This window comes from Cervus canadensis, chromosome 9 (genome assembly GCF_019320065.1).
Source record: "Cervus canadensis isolate Bull #8, Minnesota chromosome 9, ASM1932006v1, whole genome shotgun sequence".
In the NCBI taxonomy this organism is placed as follows: Eukaryota; Metazoa; Chordata; class Mammalia; order Artiodactyla; family Cervidae; genus Cervus; species Cervus canadensis.
Genome location: NC_057394.1, coordinates 51,432,529 through 51,457,092, shown reverse-complemented (window position 1 = coordinate 51,457,092; position 24,564 = coordinate 51,432,529). Strand labels below are relative to the sequence as shown.

Genomic DNA, 24,564 nt, shown 5'->3' with positions numbered 1-24,564 from the left:
GATCGGGATGGGGAATACGTGTAAATCCATGGCTGATTCATATCAATGTATGACAAAACCCACTGAAGAAGAAATAAATAAATAAAATAAAATTTAAAAAAAATATATTTTTCTTCAAAAGAATGTAAGAATCAAAAAGCTAGGGCAGGGCGGGGCGGGGCGGGTGGACACAGAAACACAGAACACAGACTTCTATATTCCCATTTAAGCAAGGCATCAAAACCTTTATTGAAGACAGCACATGCTGTCAAAAACCAGACCTAGAGCTTTCAGAGTACTGTGCAAAACGCTGTCAATATCAAGAGGTATGAAGAACAGTCCTTCTCCTACCAGCTTAGTTAACAAGTAACAAAGACCAAATAAATTATGTAATACAAAGCAACACACAAAGCTCTGAGGCTCACACGCAATGAGAAAAATATTCCAAACTGTAGCCCAAGGCTCTTAGCAAATTTTACATTTTCTTTCATTGGTTGGCACTTGTGGGTTAGCAGGGAGCAAGGGATCTGTCTACTGATGTCCTCAGATACATGAAGGCCCACCAGGCATCAAGCTAGCAGGCTCAGATCACTGTCAGCAGAGTCAGAGCGTGTAAATATTTCAGAACAATTGCAACAAGCTGTTGGAATTAGTTCTATTAAGTTTATACCACTTAACTGGCTCATCATGAGAAATTACCAACAAGAGGGAAACTGTAAGACTGTAAAACTTGTGAGTCTTCAAACACAAGTGACTCAGACCCAACTCTGATGAACTTGACCTCCAGACCAGCTGGTTCCCAGCTTGTAGGTGTGTGCAAGAAACACACCAAGAACTGCTTTGTAAAAGCAGGTGGCAGGCCTCAGCTGCTGAAGGTCCTGCTACAGCAGGTCTGGGGTGGGGCCCGGGAACCTGCACACTTTGGGGCCCAAGAGAACACTGCTGCAGTGAACCCAGGACCCCACCCCACCACCATCAGCAGTAAACATCCCCGGGGCGGCATGCAGACCAACACCCTATCCCACGGGCCGTTTAAAACCCATGTCCCTGAAACAAATGAACAGAGGATGCAGAGAAGAACCACAGACAACTTCGGAGAAGTGAGAGACAGGGAGTCGGTAGTTGGGGACAGTCCCTGAAGGCACCCATTAGCACTGATTTAAGAGAATTCAACAATCTCTGGGTACAGGACGAATTGCCAATTGCATTGTTTATTCAAATGCTTAATCTCTTTCTAAGGTAAGATAATTCAGTCTCATAAGCATATTTTTAGTACCTAACTATCAAGGACTGTTCATTATATCAAACCACAACATGACACTATTTGCTTGATAAAATGGGTGACAGGTTGTGACCAACACAACAAAGTTACACCATGAGGGCAAAGGGCCAGGCTCAACTTGCTCCAATTTTTTTTAATCACAATCTGCTCCAATTTTTTTTTAATCACAATCTGCTCCAATTTTTTTTAAAGTCCAGATTATTTCCTTCCACTGAAGCAGTAATGAATATGTATTTTAACCTAGTAACATTTCTGGTCCACACACCTGCCTTTATTTTAATATCAATGCTAATTATAAAGAGTATAGAAATGGGAAATGCTACCACTAGCAACCATGACACTAGACACACCTGTGGATAAATCTAAGGGTCATCTCCCAGGAACCACCTAGAAAATATCGTTCTTCAAGGGCTCCAATATCTCAGAAGGGTTCAAAAATAACACTGAAGCTTCGCCAGCCCTGAGGACAAGAGCAGAGCTGGCTCTTTGATACTACAGAGTAAAGTTTTTTTCAGTCACCTCACTGTTCATGTGGTCATTTTTGTAGTTCGAGGTAGAAGAAAGTGAGTGAGGTGATGTTAAAAGAGGTGGGAAGCAGAAAAAGCTCACCAGCACCTTCATCTGTTCCTTTACTCAAAACCGTAACCCTGCCTATTTCAGGACGACAAGCACCTGTCTACTGTCCATTATCTACGGCTTCAGCACTCTCACCCTCTAGGAAGGCAGACCTGCCTTCTCCATAACTCCTTCTTTGTAAAAGACCAGCTTTCAGGAGGAGGCATCATTCAACCATTTACACATGTGAAAAGAAAAGATTCATTTCTAAGAGGGCACAAGGTTTTCAAAAGGATCAAAAGTCTGCCACGTAACTGCGAGAAAACAACTACCTCTCCAGAAAAAGCAATTCTCAAATTGCTGCTTGGTACTCTCACCTGGATTACACATCACAGGGGCTGAACACCTTACAAGTCATGCTTTATTCTAGCAGAATTCTAGTGTTCCTCTTCCTTCAAAGGGAAAACCTAATGACTAATCCTAGGAACACAGGTTTCATATCTATTTTAAGATATTCTCTTCAGCTGTTCCAACTTCTTTCACTTAAACTCCCCGATCAGAAACTTCCCTAATGGGTCCAGGAAAAGACAATTCAAACCCCTGAACCCCTTTACAAGTAGGTCTTGTTCCAGGTCATGAGAACCAAAAACCTTTTTCATTACCTGAAGAAGGCTGAAAAGTAAGGTATTGGCTGTAGGAAGATTTTAAACAGTCCCAGAGATTCCAGGATCAGCCTGAAGCTTATCCAACTACTAGGTTATTTCTGAGACTGCCTCATCTCTTAGATGTCACGCACAAGACACAAAGTTAGACTGGATATTCCTGAGGCTCATATGGTACCAAGCGTCAGTGCATCTATTATTTGAGAAGGATTTTGTTTACATTCTAGCATCACCATAAAGAACATAAATTTGGTTAAACCTTAGAGAACAATTTTGATGAAATAAATCCAATGTTCAAACTAAGAATTCTACTAGTAATTATTCTTTAACCTAGTAATTCTATTTCTAGAATCTATACAGAGAAAATAAGAAATACAATCACGTATTCTTATATACAAACATATATATACCACTACCGTGTTATTTTAGATGACCAGAATTGCAATCAACCTAAAACTCAGAAGATGGGAAAGAGTAAATAGATTACAGTTCTGCCATAGGGAAAATGCTTATAATATAATGTTACAGGAAACAAAGCTGAAGTAAAATTGCATTTGCAATGTAATTCTAACTTTGTTAACATACATACTTATGGGAAAAAATCAGACAGGAACCATTGTTAATTTTATCTATCTGAATTGTGGGATTGGGAACTTTTATTTTTACATTTTTTCTGTATTTCCTCAGTTGTCTAGAATGAGCATATTTATTTTATAGTGAATAAAGTTTTTTAATTACTATGGATAATACTTTTCACACCAGGCAGAAAATATAGATTAGTTCCTTTTTAAATAAAAATGTTATGTATGAGACAGTAAAAGAAGTAAGAATAAAAGTCTAATAAATACTGTGAACAGCCTTTTTAATAGGCTGTTTCTCGATGTATATTTTCAAATATGTCAGAATACATTAAGCACATTATTCATGTGTTTTCTAATCCACATATATAAATTAACCTATCTCAAAAGGCTCCTTGGTTTTGTGAATTATTGATGCTGTCACCTGCTAGAGACTTAATTTCAAGAAAAATATACGAATCACTACATCACAAGCACAAATCCTTTTGACATAAATTCAATTTCTGTGGCAACAATAATATATTGACTTAGCTTTATTTTTCTACTTTATGACACTTATTAATGTCAGAAATAAAAGAAATCTATCATTGTTCCTTATTGTAAATGTAAATGATCCCATGCCATCTTGAGAAAGCTAAGATAAATACCACTCACTTGATAACCCCTTAATGCAAATGAAGACAAGATAACAAAGTATAACAAATAAGAAAAAAAGAAATAAGACATGATTTTTCAATCTAGTCCCGTAATCCTTTTTTTTTTTTTGCTACTACACAATACAATTAGGCTCCCAACATGTGCAAGACACTACAGTAAATATAAAGAGGACCCAATACCTGCCCTTAGGAGTTTACAACCAAAGGATCAGCATGACAAGTGACTGAATAACCAAATGCAAGACAGTGGGACAAGCACCGTAACAGAACTGTTTAATGCTGACAGGGAGAAAAGGCAGAATCTCTATTATATGCCAATTATATTTGCTAATTATATACTAATTACATTTGCATAAATACTTGCTAATTAACATGCAAATATTTAATAATGATCTACAACTAAAGCAGAAATAAGTTTTAGCCATGATTTAGGGAAAACTGGTAGGGCACAATTTACCCTCACAGAATGAGGGATTCCTAAAACATTCATTCATTCAACAAATATTTATTAAATATTACTATGTTACTGGCAAGGGATCCATCAGTAAAACAAAAATTTCTGTCCTAGAAAAGCTCACCTTCCACTGGGGAAACAGACAACAAACACAGTAAGTTACAGAAGATGTTAGAAGGTGATGAGATCTCTGCTAAAAATGCAAAGTTCTTCAAAGGAAGGCAGGCCCGGAAAGCAGAGTGGAAGGGTTTGCAGGATGCAGTTTTAAAAGGAGGAACTGGGGTGAGCATAAGACTGACTGAGAAGGCAGCATCTGAGCAGACTGGAAGTGGACTAAGGAGGTAGCTTCATGGACAAGTGGGGTAAGTACTTCAGATAAAAGAGCAGCCGGAACAAAGGCGATTAGGAGACAGCCAGCACAGCTGCAGTGACGGGAATTGAACCAGAGAAGAGGAAGGGGGTAGATCCGAACCAGGCCATCTAGAGGATGAGGGCCTTTATTCCCCTAACGCAACAGTTACAAATGCTTAAGCATAACAACATTCTCAAAGTTTCAACATAAACACTAAGTGACAGTTGACTCCACTTTATCAGCAACTCTGCTTTTGTCGTTGTTCAGTCCCTCAGGTGTGTCCAGCTATTTGTGACCCCATGGACTGCAGCACGCCAGGCTTCCCTGTCCTTCACCACCTCCTGGAGCTAGCTCAGACTCATGTCAATTGAGTCAATGAAGGCATCCAACCGTCTCATCCTCTGTCACCCTCTTCTCCTCCTTTCCAACGAATCAACTCTTCACATCAGGTGGCCAAGGAGTGGACCTTCAACTTCAGCATCAGTCCTTCCAATGAACACCCAGGACTGATCTCCTTTAGGATGGACTGGTTGGATCTCCTTGCAGTCCAAGGGACTCTCAAGAGTCTTCTCCAACACCACAGTTCAAAAGCATCAATTCTTCGGTGCTCATCTTTCTTTATAGTCCAACTCTCACATCCATACATGACAACTGGAAAAACCATAGCTTTGACTAGACGGAGGTCTGTTGGCAAAGTGATGTCTCTGCTTTTTAACATGCTGTCTAGGTTGGTCATAGCTTTTCTGCCAAGAAGCAAGTGCCTTTTAATTTCATGAGTGCAGTCACCATCTGCAGTGATTTTGGAGCTGAAAAAATAAAGTCTGTCACTGTTTCCACTGTTCCCCATCTATTTGCCATGAAGTGATGGGACCAGATACCATGATCTTCGTTTTCTGAATGCTGAGTTTTAAGCTAGCTTTTTCACCCTCCTCTTTCACCTTCATCAAGAGGCTCTTTAGTTCCTCTTCACTTTCTGCCATAAGGGTGGTGTCATCTGCATATCTGAGGTTATTGATATTTCTCCCAGCAATCTTGATTCCAGCTTGTGTTTCATCCAGCCTGCCATTTCGCATGATATACTCTGCATATAAGTTAAATAAGCACGGTGACAATATACAGCCTTGACGTACTCCTTTCCCAATTTGGAACCAGTCCACTGTTCCATGTCTGGTTCTAACTGTTGCTTCTTGACCTGCATACAGGCTCTCAGGTTTTGCTGAGTGTTAATGGTATTGAACCACCCTCCTTTCAGCTGCTGGGGCCTCTCACATGCTGTCATTTTTCTTTGGGGTTGAGAATTCCAGTCAGCAGCAGCTTCTCAACACCATCCCTAAAGCCAGCGTGCTGCCTGGGCCTCAGGACATTGGCAGCTTCAGGGGCGACTAAGATGGGAGGGAAGCAAACGGACTGAGTAGGTAACACACACACACATGTACAGCACAGGTGGGTGAACCTCAGTATCGTCAGTGGTGACTCCACCTGTCGTCCATGGCTCTTCTGTTTGCAATCACTGTCTGGCAGATCATGTGTATATCTTTTTCTCTTTTTTTAAACCTGTCAGGAACCTTGTTTCCCTTATCTTTGAACTAGACATACCACAGTGCGGGGAACATATTAGGCCAGTGGTTTAGAGTTTCTGTTTTCTGTTCCTAATACAAATGCCTGAGTAATATCCCAAAGCAACTGAATCAAAATACCCAAAGACAGGGCCTGTCCTAAGTACCTGAGCTCCTCCTGGTGCCTCGAGCATATAACCATTGCTAGAAACCACTGAACCGGGCACACTGTTGCGAACTCTGCCTTTCGGTGCCGAGCATCAAGGGGTCTCCAAAGTCCCACAGGGGCAGCTAGAGCAGACATGTGTTGGCTTGTGTGTCTCAAGCACACGGTCTCTTCTTTTCCTGTTCTTTGTAAGCCAGCCCTGCCACAGCTGAGGAAGCAGAGCTCAAGCAAAGCCAGTCACATCCTCACTCTCCCAGAAATCTGGACTTGGGATTCAGATACGAGAATCCGGACCGGGAGCATCACACATACCTAGGACTGTGAGGCTCTGTGATGAGCTGTGTGAAAGGCAGACCAGCAGAAGCAACACACTGCAGACACACCACCGTGGAGCAGATGCCTCTTAGGAGGCAACCGGAGACCGTGTGATCCCAGCCAAAGAGGAGCTGCCAGCTTTCAGTTCGCAGCTCCAGGCCAAGAGAGGAACAGCTAAACTTACTGTTCTTGACCCCATGAGACAGCCCCAGGCCTCTTTACAATTGCTCTTTCTAACCTTGAACTAGATCGTGACTGTGCCTTTAAGCCCAAAAAAGGCCTTGACTGAGACAGAAACCAAGACTGCAAAGTGAAGGCTTAGGTATCCACCTCACATCACCATTGCTAGCAACACTTTGTGAGACTTACTGTAACCGCTAACACACCCAACGATCTGACAAACTAGCCCTTGTCTCACCTTGGTTTAGTCACTAAGTCGTGTCTGACTCATCTGTAGCCCACCAGGCTCCTCTGTCCATGGGATTTCCAAGGCAAGAATAAAACTGGAGTGGGTTGCCATTTCCTACCCCACAGGATCTTCCCAATCAAGGGATCGAAACTGTGTCTCCCACATTGCAGGCAGATTCTTTCACGACTGAGCCACCAGCAAAGCCCCATCTCACTGATCAGGAAACTGACTGTCACACAAGTGATCTACCAGAGTGGGCAGTCTGAGAACGGAGTCTTGGTCAATGAGACCCAAACCCAGGCTCAGACCCCTCCCTTTCCCTTCCCTCCGTCTTCACCGTCCCAAACCTAGGGAGGAAGACCCACAGCAGAAATAAAGCAGTTTCTGAATTGTTTATGAGGTAAAGAAGCCGAAAATAAAATCTGAGCAAGAAAGACCAGTGTAATTCCAGCTGGGCAGTTAGTAAGTGTTCTAATACTGACGACACAGTGTTACCTTGAGACTCGAGGGGAGTGAGTATAAGAAGCTGCGAGGACTGTAATTTCTGAAAATTGACTAACGCAAAAATAGATGTTTTGCTAGGGAGTTTCCCTTTTATCTTTTAAAGTTGCTGAAGTGTAAAATAGAAATGTAATGAATACTTTTTGTTATTCATAGAATTTACAATTTAGTACATGCCTTATATACCATGTGCTTCCCAATAAGACTAAACATAAGCCACAAAAACATTCACATTTCAAAATATCATTAAAATACATACACACACAAGTCTAATTAAAGAAAATTTCTTTTAAATTATTGATAAGTTTGAACTGTTTTAAATAACATTTTAAATCACCACTAAGTTTTCTTGCATAATTTGATTACTACTTTTTTTTTCCTTTTTTTTTTTGATTACTACTTTTTATTACTACTTCTAAATTGGTTTGTCACTTAAAATGAGTCAAAAAGATTATTGCATATTTACAAATTTGACGTCTGAAGAAGGGAGAAAAAGAGCGCAATTCCAGCTCTTACATACAGTCCCAGTACTATACATAAAATGTGGTTACACTTGACACTTCTTTTAGAAATACTAACCAAGCAAGATATCATTATTGAGCATCTAAAATAACAAGGAGCCTCCCAGGTAGCACTAGTGGTAAAGAACCTGCCTGCCAATGCTGGAGATGTCGGAGACGCAGGTTCAGAAGATCTCCTGAAGGAGGGCGTGGCAGCCCCTCCACTACTCTTGCCTGGAGAATCCCGTGGACAGGGGAGCCTGGCGGGCCACGGTCCACAGTGTCAAAGAGTCGGCCACAACTGAAGTGACTGAGCATGCACGTAAGCTAGCAAGACATCACGTCTGGTCTGGTATATAAATACCTATGAAACATAGCATCTGCCCTCTAAGGAGTTTACAATTCAATAGCTTTCAGAGGAAAAAATAAATAACCTAGGTCACTTATTTCCGTTTTCAGCTATTCAAAAAATAATATAAGTAACTATCTTTCCAGTGCTACACGTGCTGAAACACATGGGTTCCTCACCTTAATATTCTTCATTGCACTTCTTATCCAAAGAAATCTGAGATATTTGGAGACAGAAATGCATGAATGAGATTAGACACAGAGCGGTCCAATACTGTATCAAACTTACACTGTGTTACATAATGACACAGCCACATTCCAACACATAACATTCCATGTCACAATTTGGGTTTTGAACACACCAATTTCCATAGTCAAGCTGTAAGATCAAGCAACTGCAGCCTAAACCACCTTTGGCAATCCTCCAACAAAGCCAAGGAGACTCTAGTGATTACTCTAGTAACAACCCAAGTACGTTTGTAAAGGACTTCTGGACGCACATAGTTTTATACTGATTACCGCACCATTCAAGCGCATTAATAAGTCAGCAAGGGTTATGGGGGAGTCAGCAGCTGACAGCCACAGGCGCAGGAGTCCCCAGTGATCATAACCTAGAGCAGATAACCGATTACTGTCGCTCCTGTGAGGATATGAAGATAAACCTACTGTATCTGCTTTTTATATTATGGAGATATAATTTACATATAATATCGTGTAACTTTAAGGTATACAACATGTTGACTGATACATTCATATTTTGCAATATGATTGCCACAGTAGCTTTAGCTAACACTTTTATCACATCACATAATTATCATCTTTTTAATGCTGAGAACATTAAGATCTAATCTCTGAGCAACTCTGAAGTTTATGATACACCATTGTTGACTATAACCACTATGCTGTATGGTAGACTTCCAGAACTTATCTTCTAATTATAAGTTTATACCCTTTAACTCATCTCTCCAAAGTTGACCTCCTTTAACACATTCCCCTACCCTGCTTTTTCAGATTCTACATATAGGTAGTATCATACAGTATTTGTCTTTCTCCCTTAGGCTTTTCTCACTTAGCATAATGCCCTCAAGGTCCAAACACATTGTTACAAACGGCAGCATGTCTTTCTCCCGGATGGATTTAATCCCACTGTATATACTCAGTACGTACCGAACCTTCTTTGTCCGTTCACCTGTGGATGGGCACTGAAGTTGCTTTCTATCTTGGCTACTGTGAGTAACGCTGCAATAAACATGTGACTCCAGATAGCTTTTTTTTTGGCTGCGCCGGGTTTTGTTGCTCCATGCGGGTTTTTCACTAATTGTGGCAAGTGGGGGCTACTCTCTAGTTGCAGTGCATGGATTTCTCACTGCAATGGGCTTCTCTTGAGAAGCATGGGTTCTAGGCACACAGGCTTTATTAGCTGTAGTTTGCAAGCTTGACAGCAAGGGTGCAGTAGTTGTGGCCCTGGGCTCAACTGTTCCGTGGCAAGTAGAACCTTCCCAGGTCAGGGACTAAACCCATGTCCCCTGCATTGGCAAGCAGATTCTTGGCCAATCTAGGCCACCAGGGAAGCATCACAGATACCTTTTCAAGGTTCAGTTTTCATTTATTTTAGACATATACCCAGAGCTGGGATTAATGAGTCATATAATAGTTCTTTTTTAATTTCTGAAAAACCTCCATACTGTTTTCCTTAGAGGCTGAACCAGCTTACAGTCCCTGCAACAGTGCACAAGGGTTCCGTTTCCTCCACATCCTCACCAAAACTTGCTCTCTTTTCTTGATGACAGCCATTCTAACAGATGTGACCCCAAGCCTGTTTCTGTTATCACTGATGGCGTTTCACTCACAAACCCATCGCTGAGGGTAGCTTCAGAGGCTGTGAAAGTGTATCACGTTTGCCTGAACAAGATGTGCAAGTTATCCAGGAACAAACCGTCCCATCACTGGAAGGCAGTCTGACCTACAAATAAAGACTCTGAGACCACAGGCAGTCCCTTTAAACACGAATGTGAGTCAAAGTATGGCATAGCCATTAGTCACATATGGCTATTTCAAAAGTTAATTCCAACTAAATCAAATTAAAAATCAGCCCTCTAACAGCATGAGCCACATATGACTAGTGGATATCAAACTGGACACAGCAGAGCAGAAAGCTCCATCATCACTGAAAGCCGTGATGAACAGCACTGACACAGGTAGACGCCTGTATCACCAGGTAGCCAGTGAAATGAAGGAGTCCATGCTGGAGGGAAATCTCAAGTCCAAATAAGTAAAAGATCAAAGTGAGAGTAGTTGGAACACCAAGAGGGTAGGAAGATGGATAAGCAAAGATTAGAAGAGAAGAACAAGTTAGAGAAAAGATTTGAAGAAATGATGGGTCAGTGCTCAAACTCTGAAGTCCAGTAAGATGAAGCTCCAACACTTTGGCCACCTGATGTGAGGAACTGACTCATTTGGAAAGACCCTGATGCTGGGAAAGATTGAAGGAGGGAGAAGGGGACGACAGAGGATGAGATGGTTGGATGGCATCACCAACTCAATGGACATGAGTTTGGGTAAACTCCGGGAGTTGGTGATGGACAGGGAGGCCTGGTGTGCTGCAGTCCGTGGGGTCGCAAACGGTCGGACATGACTGAGCAACGGAACTGAACTGAACTGAACTGAAGATGAAGACCAGCCACTGGGTTGGCAGTAGTTGACCTGCCAAATTTTAGTGGAAAGACAGAAGCAAAAGTTGAGAAGCCTGTGGGAGGTGTCTGAATCCCCCCTTTACAAGCGCTCTCTACCCTTGGCTAATGCCATCATGACAGGAGCAATGAGCTGAGAGCTGTTTAGTACTTACATGTTAACCCCCAATATAACATATTGAAACGTCATGTTTAACTATAATACAGATACTACTGTTCCCACCTCATAGATGAATAAATAAACAACATCAGTAACAAAAGCAATTTGCCAAGGTCACAGAGCTACCAGTTTCAGAGCCAGGACTTAAACCCAGGCTAACTTCAGAGTCTGAGCTCTTAAAAATGACACAGTGTGGGCTCCCTGGTAATACTGCACCTCTGTGTCCATGCCAGACGGAGTGCAAGCCTCCTGAAGTCAGGGACCAAACTGTACCCAACTGTGCCACTCAAATGTTTACGGAATAAACGAGAGCAACGAGTTCACAGAACTTGGCTATGAGGGAAGGGAACAGCACGGTACAGAGCGGTGTCTGGGTCATGGACAGTTGGGAGAGGTGGGTGTTTGGTTTTGCTCCTGCTCTTTCTTTCAGAGTAGATGTTTGAGCATTTTAATAAGATGGGACCTGTGAAGAGTAAAATAGCCTCTTGCAGTGGAACTGGATGAAGATCAGGGGCAAAGGGGCTAACCCTGAATAGAAAACCAGACACTTCTACAGATACTGGAGGAGAAAGGAGGAAGCGTCGCAGATATAGATTATTGGTGCAATAGCAGGAAATTGAGCCAGTTCAAGCAATATGGCCTTTAACTTCTGTCAAGGCTGAGCGTGGAGATGCAGGAGAAACGATGTCTAAGACAGTTTCAGCGAATGCTGCGCCAGGGCAGCTCCAAGTGGGAGCTACGCACACACACCGAGTATCAGTAAAGCATCCAAGTGAAAATGATCAAAGTCATCACTGTTACTGTGTGGGGAAAATCTCAACCGGGATGTAAGGGAGTCAGTGAATTTCACTCTGAACTCATTCTGTTGGGCTTTTTAAGAGGTTCATACATTACTTTTTCAATTTAAAACACTATTAACAAAGGAATCAGGCCCATAGAGAAGGTAAAAAGAGTGAATACAGTCTCAGCATAAACGCTGAGAGAAGTAAAAAAGGATGGAACCAAAAAGCGGGGCCTTCCAAAGGCTCAGCAGTCAGAGTCCACCTGCGATGCAGGAGACACAGGCAGCAGATGTGGGTTCGATCCCTGGGTCAGGAAGATCCCCTGGAGAAAGGAAATGGCAACCCACACCAGTATTCTTGCCTGGAAAATCCTCAATCCATGGGGCTGAAAAAGAATCAGACACAATGGGGTGACTAAGCAACAGCAGCAGCCAGAAAGCTAGCTCAAAGCCCGGGCCCACCTGGCTGCATGCCGCCCACAGCCTCGTCCCCAGCGCAGCACCTCTCTCCTCGCCTCGGTCCCATCAAGTGCAACACCAGGGTCGTGAGGGTTCTGCTTCAGAGCACTGCAGAAAGTGATTCAGGAGTGCACAGTCCACCAGAGAGCTGAGTGAGTGCCGGGCCAGTGACGACTGCGACAGCAGGCTGCAGGCCCTGCCAGCCAGCAGGTCCAGAGCCCCGACATCGCAGGCCGCAGGGCTCGCGGGGTCTCCCCCGGCCACAGAGCGTGGGTCCCTCACTGAGAAGCCTGTCAGGTCACTCCAGGCTTGGAGACAGGAAGCAAGTGCACATGGAGGCCAGTGCTCTTTTATTTTCTGATATTCCATGTTATATCAGGCTTGAGGAGGCAAGGAATGTGAAGTCATCCTAGTTCAAAAAGAGTCCTGGGTTACTTCTGTAGGGTGTGGAGCAAATGCTGTCAGCAGGAGGCTGACAGAGAAAGAAAGAGAGGCAAGGGCAGAAGATGAAGAAAGGAGGGGGATGCACCCAGGGACCAAGCTCTTTATGTGGCCCCACTGGAATTGAGGTCGGGTCCCTGGACACAAGAACAGGGCCCTGGACACCAGGAACGGGGGAAGGAGGGTGGAGGGAGGTGGGCAGCAGAAGGAGAAAGGTCAAGATGCTGTCAGTAACTGAGATCTGGTCACCTGCCCTTCAGGATGTCCTACACTGCAGACGCGGAAATCTCCCCCACTCTGGGGTCTGGGAAAGAATCAAAAGAATACAACTACAGTCTCCCACCTAGAAAGGGGTGACTTTACAATAATGCAAAACTTATACTTACTCACTAGACACTGTACTCCAGATTTTAAATTCTGACCCTTTCTAGGCTAGCGACAGGGGCAGGGTCCTCCCCAGATGCTGGGCAGGGTGGCAGCCACAGCCCCATCAGCCACGTGGTCACAGGGGACGCAACTGCTCCAGACCGGACGACCAGCCTGTCTACCACCTTCAGAACAGTGTTCAACACGTGACAAGAGACATTCAACACTTCGTCACAGAACAGGCTTTCTGCTAGATGCGTTTGCTTGACTATAAGCCAATGCAATGTTCTAAGAATGTTTAAAGCAGCCTAAGCTAAGCTATGATGTTCAGCTGGTTAGGCATAGTCCATGCAATTTTGACTTATGATGTTTTTAACTTACAACTAGTTTATCAGGCCCTAATCACATGGCAATTCCAGAAAGAGAGGTAATAACAGCTGTCATATATTAACTGCTAGTTTTGTGCCCAAGCTATTATAATAACATGCATTACCCGACTAATCCTCACAATACTATGACTATCTATCCCATTTTACAGACAGGGTAACTGAGGCACAGAAGCTAATTCACCCAAGCACATATAAGCCAAGCCTCTCTATCACAGTGGTTAGGGGTGGGAGGTAGGTTTTAAGCCACACTGCCCGCCCCTGGAGGACCTGAGTCAGCAGACTCAGTCCTCCAATGACCCAGGTATGTTTCAAGTAGTCTCTGCAGGCCCTCCCAGGTGGTGGTAGCGGTAAAGAATCCGCCTGCAAAGGGGACATGGATTCGATCCCTGGTCAGGAAAATCCTCTCGTGTAGAAAATGGCAACCCACTCTGGAACTCTTGCCTGGAAAATTCCATGGACAGAGGGGCCTAGTGGGCTATAATCCATGGGGTCGCAAAGAGTCGGACACAACCGAGCGACTAAGCACACACTCACATGCCCTCACCCACCCCCAGAGCAATCTTTTAGAGAAAAGAAAACAGACATTAAAGGTATATCAATAACATTTCAATTTAAATTAATCATGAATAGATTAGTGAATCAGGTGGTATAAGATTACAAGAACTATTTTGCATAGATTTTTCAATTAACCAAGTGTTCACATTGTAAGCTTAAGCCTGTATCAGGCACCACCAAGAGAGAAAGTGACTTCCAAAAGCTTACAAACATATGCACATAGCAACTGAAAGCAGGCTCGAGATAACATATCAATAAGAGTAAAATAATACCCTCAGAAGACAGGTGAGTGCAGTGAGAACATGGTTTTAATCGAAAGCATCACCTTTTATAAAGAAATGAAACTGTCACATTGGATTTCTGAATATAGATTATGTGAATTCTATTTTTCATGTTCATTTCTCAGGCTGTCAAATTTTTCATTAGAAATGAACTGTAATTGTCATTTGAATTGCATTCCATCCAAAGGTTTGATAAACAGAAACAGTTTAATACCACAGAACAATCTATAATTAATGTCACCAATTTGCAAATCCTGGTTAAAAACTGAATGTTAACAAAGTTTCATTTTTATGACACCCAAATAAACGCCTGCCTCAGCAAAATGCAGTGACTACAGGAAAAAGTCCCCTACATCCTGGGAAGATACCTCACAATAAAATTGGAAAAATAAATGTAACATTAAGTATCTTACAATTAGATCAATCCACGTATCAATATCATACTGAGAGTTTTAAGAAATTCTATACCTTATCTCCAAAAAAAGCATATACTTTTTTTTTAACATCTATAATGACCTAGAATTAGCAATAATTTCTCTAATGAGTTTTGGACAAGTTACTTAGACATCTTTTCCTTGAAGGTCTGACATAGACCACAGCTACCTGGGAATATCGCAAGGCCCTTAGCACACAGGATGTCCTTAGGAGATGTTTCACACATTAAGTCATAGCGCCCCCTCCTTTTCAGGTATTTAAGATGGGCTATGATGCTCAATGGTGGAGAGATTAGAAAGTTATTGGGTACTAATTCCATTCATGGGAATATTTTTAGGGGAAAAGAGATAAATATAAATTGGAAACCCCCTCACCAAAAAGAAATTAAAATGTAAAAAAAGTTTAAGTCACATAAGCCCTTATTTCAAAGAAATGAAAAGCAAAGGTAATAAGGAGATATGGACAGAAGGGGAAGAAATGAACATTTCAGTAGGATTTATGATGTTTCACTTCTGAAGCTTACTGGTGAGCAGTACATGGTGTTCTATACCACTTTTGTAAGATAAAATGTATTTTTTAAAGACTGCAAGGGAAATGCTGACCCTCAGAAAACCATTTAGAGGTAGACTGTTTTGAAGCACATTGTATACAATCCTTCACTACTGATAAATACTTACTAATCACTTTTAGTTCATCACGAAATGAAACACTAAACAAAGGGACAAAACTTTTGCCTGTTCGGGGACTCTCCTAACTCCTCAAGTCATCTCCAAGTTCCTCCAACTGAGGTCTGCAGGGCTCTTCTACAGACTCTCCAATTCTATCAGAATTTTAAAACTTTCTATTTTTTCAAGATTATATTAAACATTAGAAATAAAGCAAGCACATTCTGGTGGAGAAGGAAATGGCAACCCACTTCAATATTCTCACCTGGGAGATCCCAGGGACAGAGGAGCCTGACGAGCTACAGTCCACAGGGTCACAAGAGTCGGACACAACTTAGTGACTAAACCATCACCACCAAGCACGTCCTGGACAATCTGAAAGTGAAAGCTGCTACAGTCCATGGAATTCTCCAGGCCAGAATACTGGAATGGGTAGCCACTCCCTTCTTCAGGGGATCTTCCCAGCCCAGGGATTGAACCCACATCTCCCACATTGCAGGCAGATTCTTTACCAGCTGAGCCACCGGGGAAGCCCTCTCTAAACCACATTCCCTCAGGCACTTTTGGTGAACACGCCTGCATTTATATGCAGTACCAACATGGTGTCGGCAGGCCAGACAACACGGACAGCATGCCGTGTAGGTTTCACAAACTCCTGCACTTAGGAAAAATTCAAGTCCAAAAGGTAATTAGAAAATGACACTATTCAAGGAACAATAAACCTACAGCTGCAGAAAGTTACATTTCAAGAAAAGATGAATACAGGGACTGGTGGCCTTGGCTCCAATTCTTTCTGCTCTTTTTCAACAGTTTCATATAATTTACTTTAAAAAGAAAATTACATATGGCTCTTTTTTATCATAAACACATTACAAGAGTTCACTACTCCATCCAGAAGAGCCAGTGAGGCTGTTCACTTCAGAGCCTCCAGTCCAGGCCTCGGGAGAAGGATGGAGGTGTTCGGTGATAGGCCTCCGCCCGCCACGCAAGCTGGGCCTTTGGATGCACGGTCTGGGCTGAGCCTCCTCAGCTCCAGAGTCCCACTTCTGCCCCAAGAGCCAAGGTGACAAAAAGGAGCCCAGCAAACCACACACATATCTTTCCACTAATAAATCTAATAATGAGGATGTAATTTCAACAAAATCATCAATCACATTAATGTTACCAATTTAAACTTTATAAGTTTTATAGTTTTGTTTTGGATTTTATGTGTAAATCTGTTCTGTAAAAGAGCCAGAAGCATAAAGATTTATACTTAGCTTTTTATATATACAGATATAAGTAACATTATTTTTACTATCATTCAAATCACAATGGAGTGTCACAAGAATTTTTTTCCTCAATTTGAGGTTGTTTCCTTTGCAAGTTCCTTTTTGTAAGTTTCATTGGTACTCAAGTTTCATAGTTGCATGAAACTCGTTTTGCAAATAAAAACATTCCCCTCCCAAAGATTCAGAAACTTGCTCTGACTTTTCAGTCGTTAAGAATCAGAAGTCTCCATCACTGTGCATGTCAGCTGACATGTCAGGGTAAAACTAGGGAACAGAATGCCTCCGTCTCATCATGAGGAAAAAGTATGGCCCTATTAAGATTTCCCAATGTAAGAAAGTTATTCAAATATGCATTGTAATGTTCCCAATGCCCTAAACCCTACACAAAAATTGTACTACCACTACTATTATTACTACCAATGATGACAACAACAAAACTATAAATGGTAAATATTTAGACAGAGTCTAAGCGCTGTTACAGGTACCGGTCTCAACCCATCACATTTAACTTCTCATCTCCCCACAACTTCCTTTTACATATGAGGAAACGGGCACAGAGCGAGGTTAAACAACTCGCCTAAGTTCACACAGCTAATAAGGGACTCAGCTGGAATCCAAGCCCTAAAAGTGACCCAAGTCACTGCCCCGAAATATTATTCATACTGTCTCTTCTACAGAAAATTTGTGAGAAAGGATCATAATTGATCATTTGAAGAACAAAATCTATGGCAAGCATTTCCAAGTAGCTTTCATTAGACAGTACTCTGAATATTCCAGTATCAAAACTTAACTTACTGAAACTCTTAAATTCTCCCCTAAGTTAATAACCATTATGTGATTTGCTATTTGCGAAAATTACTCTCGGCACTAAGGTGTTTCAATGCCACCCTGCTGCTATTGAGAGAGCGTTACCTTTGTAGATCCTGTTCAAAGAAAGCTCATGCTTTGATCCTTAATATCCCATGAAGTAAAAGGTTATGCTTAATCTATATTTTATAGATCTAAAAGTCAAATTAGTTTCTGGGATAAACAAGCAGAGTGTGATCGTAAGCATATTCTGTAGCATTCATTTCACTCCGAGTTTGGAGACAGTATACGATGTGCTGAGTTAAAGACAACTGCATTAGTGCAACACAAAGCAGTTTTGTCTTGTGTTATTCTGTAAGCATAAACAAGTTATACACACGTTAATTCACATTCCATATAAAAAGCCAATTTTAAATCCAATTTATAAGGCAATAAATATATAAAGATTCTAGGACACAGCAATAAAGTTATGCCATAAAGCAGAGTTAATTTAAGACAACAATAATAAAAGCATGACAAATTTTAGCATTCTACCAACTGCACAAAGGTGTTTCAGGTAACATCTGTTCAGAAGCAATTGCTGCAAGACAGACTAGATGAGATGCAAGGTTTCACAGTGCAATAAATGTATGTCAGTTTGCCTGCTTCATAATTAAAGACATGAGTCTTTGAAAAAAGCAATTAAGCCTTGCTCTAAATCTAAAACAATCATCCCTGCTCCCACCCCTTCTTACTCACAAAGATCCACATGATCCAGAAGTGTACGTACCATCTATCATCTGTTTTCAGCAGCTAATATGCTCCCCAAAAGCCAGTGGATATATTTTGTTTCTTTTAATAAGTCTTATTAACAAACAAATTTTTTTCTATTAGAAGGACAGAAAGAAAAGAAAGTCTGAGATGATTCAGAGCAATTTACATTCAACCTTCTGTACATGCAGGTTCCGAATCCGAGTAGTCAACCAACCACAGATCAAAAATATTTGGGGGAAAAAGCTTCAGAAAGTTCCAAAAAGCAAAACTTGAATTTGCCACAGGATAGTCCATGGGCGTCTCAAACAGTCAGACACAAATAAGTGTCTAACACACTGTGCATAGGTTATATGCAAATGCTATGCCATTTTATGTAGGGGACTTGAGCAACCATGGATTTTAGCATCCAAGGAGGGTCCTAGAGCCAATCCCCCATGGATACCGAAAGACAACTATACTTAGAAGACTGGGCTGAATAAAGTGATTTTACTTTAAATAGGTTTTTGTGCCTGCTGGGTTAGGTGGAATTTTGATATGAATAAAATTCAGATGCCTAAAGCCTTCAACTAAGAACACAATCTCCAATTCTTGACAGTGTAAATCTAGGACAACTGAAAGCATCACTTTTCTGAGGACTCAATGAAGAAATTAATTCAAAAAAAGCACACAGAAATCGCCTGTATCATTATCATAGTCGCTTTATGAGAAAGATACAGCACAGCAAGATGAATGAATGTTCTTGTCTTTCTAGGAAACCAAACTGTGGTTATCTTCTTTTCGCTCAGATCACAAATCTAAAATAAACGATACCACAGGAAGCGATTTAAATGATCTGATGGTTCTCCTAAAGCATACACTTACAAGTTGTGAAGCCAAAACTTTCAATGTGGTCATCCTCATAACTATACCTGCCGTCAAGTTTCCTGTGGCGGCAGTAACAAATTAATACCACAACGATGGCTTAGAACAACAGAAATGTTTCCAAAGGGGCTAAAATCGAGGTGTCAGGAGGGCCGACCTCCCCGGGCTCTGTGGGAACAGCCCCTGCCTCTCCCAGTCTCTGGTGACTGCGGCGTTCTTTAGAGTGTCGCTGCATCTCCCGTCTCTGCCTTGCAGCCACCACATCTTCTTACCTTTCTGTAGTCAAATCTCCCTCTACCTCCTCTCCTAAGGAAATGTGTTTGCAAGCAGGGTCCATCCAGACAACCCAGAATAATATCTCCATTTTTAAAAACTTAATTATGCCTACAACGTCCTTTTTTGTCATAAGGTAACCAGGCTCCAGAAATTAAGATGTGATGCTTTTGAACTATGGTGTTGGAAAAGACCCTTGAGGGTCCCTTGGACAGCAAAGAGATCAAACCAGTCCCTCCTAAAGGAAACCAATCCTGAATATTCATTGGAAGGACTGATGCTGAAGCTGAAACTCCAATACTTTGGCCACCTGATGTGAAGAACTGACTCAATGGAAAAGACCCTGATGCTGCGAAAGACTGAAGGCAGGAAGAGAAGGGGACGACAGAGGAAGAGATGGTTGGATGGCATCACTGAACATGAGTTTGAGTAAGCTCTGGGAGTTCGTGATAGACAGGGAGGCCTGGCGTGCTGCAGTCCATGGGGTCGCAAAGAGTTGGACACGACTAAGGGACAGAATTGAGCTGAATCTTTGGGGGGATCATTATTCAGCCAACCACTTCTACCTCCAAAGAAGCCTAAGGAAATGAGGTGAGCAGACATGATTCTCACCAAGCCCACCCCAATTTCAGTTCTCAAGTTCTCAGTACAACAAGCAAAAGTTCTCCAACCTAACACCTCTTCCCACCTCACAACCTGCTTACAATCAGGAAATCACTATCTATATTAACTAAAGACATTACTAACTAGTGTTAATGGTTCCTGAATGAAAAACGCAGCACTAATGATTAAAACTCCCACTAGCATGGGAGAGTAACACAGCTCATGGACTAAGGATGTGTCCTCTGGAGCCAGCCTCCCTAGAGTCAAATCCCAGTCTCGCACCCAGGCAACAATGCAACCAAAGGCGGTTTAACCTCTGTACCTCAGTTTCCCCTTCTAGCAAACAAGGCTACCTTGTATCTACCTCATTGGGTTGTTAAACCGATTACAGGAGCTGAAATCTATGACAAACCTAAAACAGTGCTTGGCTCATTAAAGTTAACTGTTATTACTAACAACGATCAACCACAGTAGACATACAGATGTTAATGGATCTGGTGAAAACCTCTCCTATCAAAACTGAGGCTACTGTAGTGACAGAACTAGATACTGTAATAACAATCTATACAATGGAAACCATAAGATGAGATGTGAAATTTACAGTAAAGTCTGTGAGAACTCTTAAAGGATATCCTAACTGAAAAAGAAGAGCTACTCTGCCAGCTTGGATCACGGAATTTACAGGCCCCCTTTCAGAGGACCGGACCCACATCCTGGAGATGGAGACTTCGCCTGAAGCCACACGTCCTGCTCTCACTCTGGATCTGGGGACTTCCCCTGTCTCTACTGTGCATTTCTAGTAGTGGGAGGTAAGAATTAAACGCCTAGTGTCACTGAAAGACTTTTCACAATGAGTAGGAAACCGTTTTGTTTTGTTCTAGAAGGGAAATAGAACTTGGGTCCAGGAACCAATGGTGTGACCTAGGGCAAGTACCACTTTAATGATCTACTGAATTCTCTTCACCTTCACGAAGTCTTCACCCAGGCTCCTGCCTTGTCCTTCCAGCCTCCACTGGTGGCACCCCGTCCCCATTAACTATCTCCAGGACCTTCTCTCTCTCTCTCTCTCTCACACACACACACACACATACACACACGCTGCTTGCCACATCCCCTGCTGAAACCAAGTGGTTGAGTTCACAAGCAGCCCAAAAGAAGCTGATTTATTGTGCAGCCAAACTATCCTACATTTACAACAGACAAATCTCTACTATTTACACATATCTATGGGGAGAAGTTCTATGCTACTGACAATTATACACAATTCAACACTAACTAGAGGCCCACAACTATACAAGTAGCAGAAAATAAGGATTTGTCTGCTTTATCTAGGTTCGAAGTAGATAGAAATTCAGTGGGGACCAGGGCTCCTACCTTCTTACACTAAGGAGCCAGTGGCCATTGACCCACAGTTCCTCACAAGCTTGCAATCCTGTGGCTTGCAAACACCAGTCACGCACATTATCACTAACCTGCATGACTTGTTACAGTCAAAAGCAACCAGGTGACCTAATGACTATGTGACCTGAAGGGATTCAGACTAGCTAGCAACATTTCATTCCAAATCAAGAGAAAGCCAAGAATGGACTTGAGGTCCAGCAGTACAGCAGACTGAACGACAGAACAATCACTATTTGGGGCACTGCTGAGATCTCATGAGGAATGGGTGGTGTCCAAAATCACCCTCCAACCAATTAGCAAGCATCACTGAAGTGGGACTGAGAACAGCGAGAAGCAGGCAGGTTGGGAACGCCTGCTCAGAAGGTAACCTGGTACTGGGATACTGAGCTTAGGCTAGGAGAGTTAGAATTGCATCTCCAATTCCAGGCCCTCTATGATTCCAATCCAACAGAGAGATGGCGCTTTCAGGCTCCTAGTAGAAATAGACTCAGATCATGCCCAAAGAAAACTCTCCCGAGTTAGGACTCCTAGAAGACAGGTTAAGATTAAGCATTGAAATTACCAATACAAAATTTAACAAGCACAGAGGGAGAGACCACTCTACCACGGGTGCAAGTCACTGTACACAGTCCAAAGATGCACATACCATAAATGCCAAATACAGAAGAAAAAGAGTAAAATAGGCAGTGTCTAAAGGAACAAAGGAATAAGAAACAGCAATATAAAGAATACAGTAACCAGGCAGATTTGAAAAAGAAGCAAATGGAACTTATAGAAATAAAAGATAATTGATAATTCAAATATTCAGAATAAGTTAAATAGATTAGACACAGCTGATGACAGAATTAGTAAAATGGAAAATACCAAGAAATTATCATGTAAGCAAGAATTTAAATTAGTTTATGAGATTACAAAGAAGCCAAATTACTTCTAAATTAATTTAAAGTCATGATTCAAATCAGACTTCTACCAATCTAAAAACACGCACAGTATTTTAAATGTATTTATTAGACTGAGGGCTTAAAAGTGTGTGTCTTTAGACATTTTTTCATCTTTACAACATACCTAAGAAGTGAAAAACAGCACAGAACCTAGAACTCACATCACCTGATACATCCTTCAAGGAAACGAAACCTATTAATATTATTTTAGGTTCTTCTTTCATGACCTCCTTGCTGGAAGGAGTCACAGAAAATTACATTTCATACATTCTGGAGCACAGGAGTCAGAGACAAACAGGAATGATGACATTAACCCAGAGAGTAAAAAGAAAAAAAGTCATTGCCCAGTGGATTCTTCCCATATGGGGTAGAATCTTTCACTGCCAACTCTGTCTTATTTATTCCTCAGCCATGTTAAGATAACAGTCAATAACACAGTTGATCCCCTTTGTAAAATTTCACCATTCTTATGGTCATCTTGATACTTAATTTTGCATCATTAATCCATGCTGTCCTTCATTTTCAGTATTCTGATACATCTCAGGCTCTGCTCTGTTTTAATCATGTTTCATTTTTGACTGTTATACGTAGCTACTCACTCCTCCTCCACAAGCCTTCATCCCTTAATTTGTGTATCTTGACTCACATTTCTAACAGCTTTCATTTGTTCACAGAAGGAACAAGCTGTACTCTAAAATTTCACCTATGACTAAAATGTTTTTCCGTATTTCTAAGTAAAATGGGGGGTATTAAATTGTCAATTCTGTCTCACTCCAAATGTACCAACCCTCTATGTAATTTGCTTGTGATTTATTTACACACAGACAATAAAACAATCTTCTCTCTTCTTTCACTAGTTAGTGCCAATACAAAGATTTACAAGGCGCTAATCACGACACTTCTTTGACCGTTAAAGTGACTAAGAGAAGCAACCGGAATAGCAGGTTTCAAATACTCAGAATTCTTTCCAAACTAACCAAAACATTCTTTAGCGGTGACTGCATGACCCGCCAAGTTTTAAAACGAGCCGTTTCAATTTGTAAAGTTATAATCTACTTTTAAAAACTTCTTGGGGAAAAAAAAAAAAAAAACACTTCTTCTTGGGAATTAAAACATGAAGCTGAAAAAGCAAACCTATCACGTAAAGATCACTTCGATATATCTCATACCCTCAGATGCTAAGGGAAAAAAGAAAAGTTTAACTTAAAAATGCAAAGTGCACGAGAGACATCAGGACTGAAACGTTTGAAGCTGCTTCTCACGACAGCCTTAGGAAGTTGGGGCAGTGATCAGATGTTTGTCAAAGGATCCAAACAGAACTGGGCGCTGCCGTCATAACCCGTGAGGAGACGGCAGCTCTGACGATCTAGAACAAAGCGTAGCTCACGGCTCGGTCCAGGGAACCCGCCCCCACTGTCGGCCAGACCGGAGCTGAGGAAAACCGAGGGACCCAGCACCGGGCCTCAGCCCGCCCGGACCAAGGCCCAACTTACAAACTTGGGGCGCTTCTCCGCAGGCGCCGCGCGGCCGCGGGGCGGCGGAGGGCGCTGCAGGCCCTTCCTGCGCGGCGCCTCGCTGTCCCGGCGGCTGCGGCCCGGGGAGGAGGCGGGGTAGGCGGCCCCGGCGACCGAGCGCTGCGCCGGGGCACGCAGCCGCGGCCTGTGCCGGTCCATGCTTCCGCGGCTCCGGGCAGGCGAGGGAGGAGAAGGCCGCAGCTTTGCAAACCGCGGGAGGGAGCCCGGCATCCGCCGCGCGCGCGTCCCCAATACCGCCGCCGACTGCGCCGGCCCGGCTCAGTCCAACCGCTGCCTCCTGACCGCCGCCGACACATCCGAAAAGTCCCGCCGCCGCCGAGCACCCGGGCCCAGCCAATCCGGGGCCGCCGCCGAGCCTGGGCGCAGCCAATCCGGGGCCGCACTCGGAGGGACGCGCCCTGGGCGCCGCCCCTTCCGGGCAAGAAGAAGCGTGATTGGCGGTTCCGCCGTTCTCTGCGCCGCTCGAGCCTCCGGAGAAGCAGGCGGCCCAAGTTGAAGGGCAGTGGGTGCGGCCGGCCTTGGAAGTGTGGGAAGAGTACCGGGAAGTGACTAGTCTGGGTGTGTTTGGAATTTGGAGAATGGCT

General features: G+C 42.7%; 1 protein-coding gene across 5 annotated transcripts in view; it reads right to left on the bottom strand.

Annotated features, from left to right (window-relative positions):
* Positions 1-24,288, bottom strand: part of DIAPH3 (diaphanous related formin 3) — a 527,980-nt gene extending 503,692 nt beyond the window's left edge. For 4 of the 5 annotated variants that reach the window (XM_043478170.1, XM_043478172.1, XM_043478171.1 and 1 more), the window contains exon 1: positions 23,939-24,288. In XM_043478170.1, the coding sequence (XP_043334105.1) occupies positions 23,939-24,190 (252 nt within the window). In that variant the 5' untranslated portion in view covers positions 24,191-24,288. Of the gene's footprint in view, positions 1-19,043; positions 19,419-23,938 lie in introns of those variants that run through there. The other variant, XM_043478174.1, reaches the window with a different exon arrangement.
* Positions 24,289-24,564: the final 276 nt, after the last annotated feature.